This window comes from Electrona antarctica (assembly GCF_951216825.1).
Source record: "Electrona antarctica genome assembly, chromosome: 19".
NCBI lineage: Eukaryota > Metazoa > Chordata > Actinopteri > Myctophiformes > Myctophidae > Electrona > Electrona antarctica.
The window spans coordinates 11,486,276-11,493,338 of record NC_136800.1 but is presented as its reverse complement, the minus strand read 5'-3'; the positions used below and the strand labels follow the sequence as shown (position 1 = coordinate 11,493,338).

General features: G+C 39.0%; 1 protein-coding gene across 1 annotated transcript; it reads left to right on the top strand.

The window, feature by feature from the left end:
- The first annotated feature begins 313 nt into the window (after positions 1–313).
- Positions 314–6,246, top strand: cdc20 (cell division cycle 20 homolog). Its single transcript, XM_079530415.1, has 11 exons — positions 314–463; positions 738–944; positions 1,109–1,251; positions 1,334–1,430; positions 1,519–1,644; positions 1,936–2,132; positions 2,239–2,333; positions 3,190–3,427; positions 3,748–3,873; positions 4,657–4,774; positions 5,004–6,246. Exons 2-11 carry the CDS (start codon positions 743–745, stop codon positions 5,186–5,188), a joined length of 1,527 nt encoding a protein of 508 aa, XP_079386541.1. The 5' UTR covers positions 314–463; positions 738–742; the 3' UTR covers positions 5,189–6,246.
- Positions 6,247–7,063: the final 817 nt, after the last annotated feature.

The following is a 7,063-nucleotide window of genomic DNA, read 5'->3' as shown; positions in this document are numbered from 1 at the left end:
GTCAATCAATCAAATATTTTATGGTCAGTCATGATTCACCATGAGGAGCTTAAAATAATTCATATTTATACATTTTAAATATTTTTGGAAATCTCTCCGGGGAAAAGCTTATGAGCTTTAAAAAATAAATAAATAAATAAATGGGGATACTGGAAATAACGTTGGCCTGCTATAGGCGGCGGTAGACTTTAGTCTGCCACCTTTTCGGACATGGGAGGCACGGTTTGAAGCTCTGGTGTCGTTTGCTCTTGTCCAGAGACATTGTTTTGCGTCTCTCAACCAATCATATCAATCTATACTCATGCTAGCGTAGCGACGTTTTGAATTGACCAATCACGAGAGCGCAGTAGGACATTTAAAGCAGGCGTTGTTCTCTCGGCGAAACATTTGAAAATATAATTCATTATTTCTCTGACTGATTCATTTCATTCTGACTACTGCAGGAGCAACGATTCGTTCAGAGGTAAATGTACGCGTTATGTATGAAATCATCCGGAAGACAAGTTAACACAGGAATATCACGTTGAAATTCATGTTTTGTTTTGTTTTGTTTTGGAAGATAACACCGTGTATGTTGCAACGTTAAAGTAATGTTAGCAATGTAGCTAACGCTAATGCTAATAACAAGACTTGGTTACGACGCCATTGTCCCGGGCGGTACCGATTAACAGGTTAAAGTAACGTTGGCTAAATTAAGTTGCGTTAATATCTGCTTGTGATCTACGTCTGTTGTGCAGTTGCCATGGCTCAGTTTGGATTTGAGAACGACATTCAAAACATCATGAAGCTGGACATGCCGATCACAAACGCACCCATGCCCAGGTGGCAGAGAAAGGCCAGCTGCTCAGCCCCGTTGAGTAACAGCAGTCTTACACCAGGGAAATCTGGTAACAAGTCGCAGAGTTTGTCAAAAACGCCCAGCAAAACGCCAAACAAAACTCCAGGTAACTTGCTCACTGTAACTCAGACTGCGACGGGTACTGTAAAAAAAAAAAAAGAGAAATGGAGGAGGGTCCATTTGGTTGCATTTGTTCATACTTACAAATGGCAAGTTAAAACTGATGTTACTCTCATTTCATATGTGAATTGAACAATGCTTTATTCCTAGGTAAAAATGTGAAGTGTACACCATCCAAAGCAGGGGGTGACCGGTACATTCCTACCAGAAACGGCAAGCAGATGGACGTGGCAAGCTTCCTACTTACAAAGGAAAATGAGCCTATGGACACCAACGAATCTACAGCTGCGGCAGTAAGTTTGTTCTATGCCATTGTGTTTACTGCACATACATTTTCAAAGACTGTTTGTTAATCCTTAAATGTTGTCTTTGAAGGAAAACCGGAAAGCTTGGTCTGTCACACTTAATGGCTGCAACATCGAAGAAGCTAAGATCTTGCACTTTGGAGGAAAGCCACTTAACGCTCCAGAAGGTAATTTAGTTACAGCCAGGTACTTGTTCCTTTTTTAATATGGATATAGAATCAAGAAGCATGATTATACTTTTCTCCAATTCCACAGGTTATCAGAACAACTTAAAAGTCCTCTACAGTCAAGGTGCGACTCCAGGCTCCTCCAAAAAGACGAGATACATATCTTCTGTTCCTGACAGAATCTTGGACGCTCCGGATCTCAGGAATGACTTCTGTGAGATATTTATCCCTTATGTTCAATAACATGCATTGTCAGACGTACATACAAAAATGCCTGAGATCATACATGTGTCCGAGGGGACAAACATTTCCTTTTTTTATGTTATGCTAATTGTAATCTAATCTCCCAAGATGCTGCAGGCATTGAGGGGTACTTGTTATTATTATTATGATGTACAGGCTCTTTAGACATTCAATATTTACATTTGTGTATTTGAAATTGTCAGCTTTACACATTGGGTTTATACTCATGCAGTGTTTTTGTTTTTTGCCTGAATTCTTGTAGATCTGAATCTGCTTGACTGGAGCAGTCAAAACATGCTTGCTGTGGCTCTTCATGACAGTGTCTACCTGTGGAATGCCACTGCCGGAGATATCACTCAACTGATGAAGATGGAGAATTCAGAAGAGTACATCTCATCTGTGTCTTTCAGCAAAGAAGGCCACTTCCTAGCTGTTGGAACAAGTGACTGCAAAGTTCATGTGAGTTTTATGTCATACAACACATGCCTTCACACATATCCTGTTCAGGATCCCATGACATTAATTTGCTGCTCCATTTGTTCCCTTTTGCACTTTTCTTCCTTAGTTGTGGGATGTTGCAAATGAGAAGCGTTTACGCACCATGAGTGGCCATTCAGCCAGAGTTGGAAGCTTGTGTTGGAATGAGCATGTAGTATCCAGGTACAATTTCTGACATTGAATGTCTAAAACTGAGTTGTGTTGTGGTTGCCTTGCAGTTATTTGGACAAGCTAATTATTCGACTCTTGAGTCACAAAATTGCTTGGGTATTTACTTTAAAGGGATTGTGACATTAAAAAAAAGTTTTTGTAATTTGTATTTTATTTATTTAGGTTTTCTGAGCTCAATTGCACTCAAAAACAGAACTTTTAACATTCAGTATAATGTAGAATTCTACTTAATGTATAATCTTATATAATAAGAGTTTGCCAGCAGATGTCACTTAGGGATTTGCCCAAAAAGGCTTCAGAACACAGAAAACCTGAGACCATAGAAAATCCACTGAATGTTCAAATTCAGGTTGTGTGGGTGTAATTAAAGTCACAAAACCTAAAATAAATAAATTGTCTCATTGACCGCCATCTAGTGGTGGCTTATTGTGGCGCAGGCATTCTAAGTCAATGAGCGAGGTTCTTAACTTGAAAGCTGTTTGGCTGTTTGTCAAGAAGTAAAAATCTGTAACATGTCTTTTGATTGTCATTTAATCCACCCAAAACGTACTTTTTGTAAGCAAAATACTATCGTTTAGAATTAGATAAATCAAATGCAAAGCAAGCTTGTTTTTGGTCTAAAAAGAAGATCGAGATATTTACGTTCTAAGAAGCTGTGTCCCCATAGAAAGCATAAGCATTGTTTTTTTTCTTTACCGGATAGAAACAGAAGTGTTATGAGGGGAACCACCGTAATCAATTGACATTAAAAAAGGCGGGGAGGTACATACGAAAATAGGGGTCAAAACAAAGGCACACTTGGTGACGGGTTAGTTGATGTCATGACACCTTTATGTTTTCCTTGTAGTGGCTCCAGATCAGGACGCATTCACCACGATGATGTAAGGATGCCACACCCTCTTATCGGGTCACTATCAGGCCATACCCAGGAGGTGTGTGGCCTGAAGTGGTCCCCTGATGGGAGATACCTAGCTAGTGGAGGCAATGACAATATGGTGCACGTGTGGCCTGGCGTGGCAGAGACCAACAGCACCGGAACAACACCAGCAATCCGTTCCTTTAGTGAACATACTGGAGCAGTCAAGGTCAGCACTTAGTACATTTTAAAGTAGTTCTATATTCCCATGGTTTGTTCAGGAACAGGAGTCTCCCTTTCTAGTTAATCCAATCAGGAGAGGATTTTTTATGCAGGATAAATGAGCAGACAAATTTGGAATTGGAACACTGATAATAAATGGATTTTCTCCTGATTAGATGAAATTGAGATGCTCCGTACCTGAGCATTTTAAAGAGTTAGAGAGATAAATAGACCCCGGTTGAAAAAAGGAAATATTATGACTACCATCTGAATATAGAGCTCTAATTGTTTTAATTAAAAAATGTTTGCATTTTTTTTCTCCCTTAGGCTTTAGCCTGGTGCCCATGGCAGTCAAACATCCTTGCATCTGGAGGTGGTACCAGCGACAGATCCATCCGTGTCTGGAATGTCAATAGTGGCTCCTGCATCAGTTGTCTTGACACTCAATCCCAGGTAATGGCACACTTCTGCTTCAATGCTGCAAGTCTAATGCACTCTGCAAACTAAATCCTTTTATTTGATGGCATATCTAGGACATGGGTAAAAGATTCATGCATTTTGGCAATTGCTCAACATTACTCCTTGATGAAGGCATATTTGCTGATTCCACACACTCCTTTTGCAAGGCTTATGCCTGGTTTTCAATCTTGCATTGAGTTGTAACTTGACCAGAAAAACCTTACTATCTGCATAAAACTACAAACGAGATGAGACGGCTCTCTTAATTCCCTTCATTACTGTCTGAAACTATTGTAGTTATATTGAGATTGATGGTAACTAATCTATGATGCACACGGTGTGGCTGTTACAGCTGTGGCTTTCATCTATAGCAGTAGTTTTCAACCTTTTTTCTTATCAAGGTCCATTATTTGGTATTTGAGCCATGGACCAACATTTGATGAGATTTAGCCTCAGCCTCAAAACATAGAATGTTTTGTGGATAAGATTTTGTGCACAATTCCATGCTGTATCATGTATCATTGTTGTGGTACCATAGGAGAGATGACAGGCAAACATCATCAAAATGACAATCTCTAATTGTGTAGACTTCTAGTAAATTAAGTAATGTAGATGTTTAACAAGAAGTAATGCAGATGTTTAACAATTTAACTCTTGAGAGTGTAAAATGAATCTATGGGTCCATTTGGTTAAACTCCCATCTCCACCTGGACCACTGGTTGAAAACCACTGCTTTATATTGTAGCACTCTAGCTGAATGATGACTCTGCCTTTCAGATATCTTCGCTGGTGTTTGCACCAAATTACAAGGAGCTTGTGTCTGGCCATGGATTTGCTCACAACAATGTTGTCATCTGGAAGTACCCATCATTTTCCAAAGTCATGGAACTCAATGGTAAGTTAAGAACTTCAGTTTATTGTCACATTAGTGGGTGAAATTGTTGGCTGTATGTGGAACAAGCAGCAACATGGGCCTATACTCATTGACATCAAATATATCGTCATATTTTATTTTACTTTTTTTTGCCCTTGAACAGTTTTGCGCATACAATAAAAAAACAATGAAAACTTACAATACACTGTCAATGTTGTGGTCTCAGCAGATGTGATTCTCTTGTTTTTAGGCCACGAGGACAGAGTTCTGAACTTGATTGCCAACCCGGACTGCTCCGCTATTGCTTCTGTCGCCGGAGATGAGACGGTACGCCTCTGGAAGTGCTTTGAGTTGGACCCCATTAGAAAGAAGGCAAAGGACAGAGGTGCTGCCAAATCTACCAGCGGCGTAATTAGTCACCACGCCATCAGATAAAGTTGAGGTTTAAAGGGATATTGCACTCAAACATGTTTGGGGTCAAACTTCTATTCAGGCTTTTATGAGCACCCAGACAGTTTTTGTTGCTTGGTTCAATATTTGATATTCATTTTAATCAAACACCCGTCCTTCCTTGGTTCTGGTGACGTTGTCCTTTTGATGTGTGAGGGGGGGCTTGGTTGTTTTTTTCTTTCCCCCCAATTTTTTAATGTATTTTCTGTAATTCTCTTTAGGGAAAAAACTAATCGCAAAACGATGCCCCTCACATATTAGAAGGGCAGTATGAGTCACCAAAACAAAGGATGGGTGTTTTTATTCTAGTGTGGTTAAAATGGGAGTTTTGCAGTTAGACTGGGTTGTCTGATAAAATTAGTGATGGAAGATTAATCGGCAAACCCATCGGTATTGGCCTTAAACCAATATATCGGTAAAATAATATCTGTTTTAGTAGATATTTTATAATGTTAAATTAAAGCCTGAAATATATATATTGTGGCTATGGGCCAACATTTCAATAACTGCATCCCTAGTTTTGGAATAGAGGCTCATTGCTTTTTTTTTCTTCTCCAAATTCACTGTTTATAAGCCTTTTTTCAGAATGGACAAAATGTAATATATTTTCTTAATACAGAATGAGATCTCTATCGGATATCGGCCAAAACTTATCGGTACATCCCTAGATAAAATAATATCTAAATGCTGAATCAAGCAACTTAAACGGTCGGGTGCACAAGCCTGAGATGATGACCCCAGTTTGAAAGTAAAATGCCCCAAGGGTTTTATTCAATTGTGTACAGTTTTAATTGCGGTAAAATAAAGATTTGTTTTTTTTTGCATTCAGACTTGCTGTTTCTCATGTATAAACTGTAATTTTAGAATTTCTATCAGAAGTGGTTTTGAGTATCCTGTCGGGTTCTTTTGCAATGTTTTACGCATAACCGAAGCCTGCTTCATTTGGTAAATTCATGGCACAACTGTTTAGTGTGGGCATTTAATATTTTTGTGAATGTGATGCACATAATGCAATATTAAATAAATGGCTCTTGCCATGCCGATGTATGTCTCCAGGTAGTCCTTAAATGTCTTAAGTAATGGATGATAAAGAATTACAGGTTAGCTTGGCTTAAAGCTACAATCTGCAGGTTTGTTTCCTGGCAGTTAAATGTCAATCTGTAATTGCTACAATGTTTACTAAAGATTTATATGGTATACCATGATCTGTTTCATCAGTAGTCATGACACTAGGGTCAACATTTCTGAATGCGTAGTAGGAAGACCATAATTGCAGAAAGTACAAGCCCCTAACACAAGCGTGTAGATTAGCAATTTTCAAAGTTGTTTGCTGACCAGGAAAAAGGAACAGACCTTGTATTACTCTAGGTCGGACCTGGCTAAGATCTGTATGCACTTCATTTCGTGGAAACTGTTCTTGGCTAATATGACCCCTGCGAACAACTTTGGAACTGAGAAATTCTCTAGCTGGTGCAAAATACCTGAATATGGCCACGCCTTTAAAAAAATAACTGACACTTAAAACATGCCTCTTCTAAATTGTTGCTACAGATGTTGAGAATGCTCATGTTTGAATACTCAATATATCATATGCACACTGGTCATCTTTCCATAAGTTAATGGCAGGGCGGAAACTATCCAATTTGCCATTGACTGCCCATACGTCCAGACAAAGTCCTATCTAATTGTATTAAATTACGTCAAACTCACCAACATTGCAGCTGTACGAAAAGCTTTATCTATCGGCAAAATCCACGGTAGACATGTTATGAGTGCTCATTGGATAATCACTCGACAATCCTGTGTACCACCTGAATTTGCACATAATGCAGGAATTTCTTGATAAAGTAACTCATAACA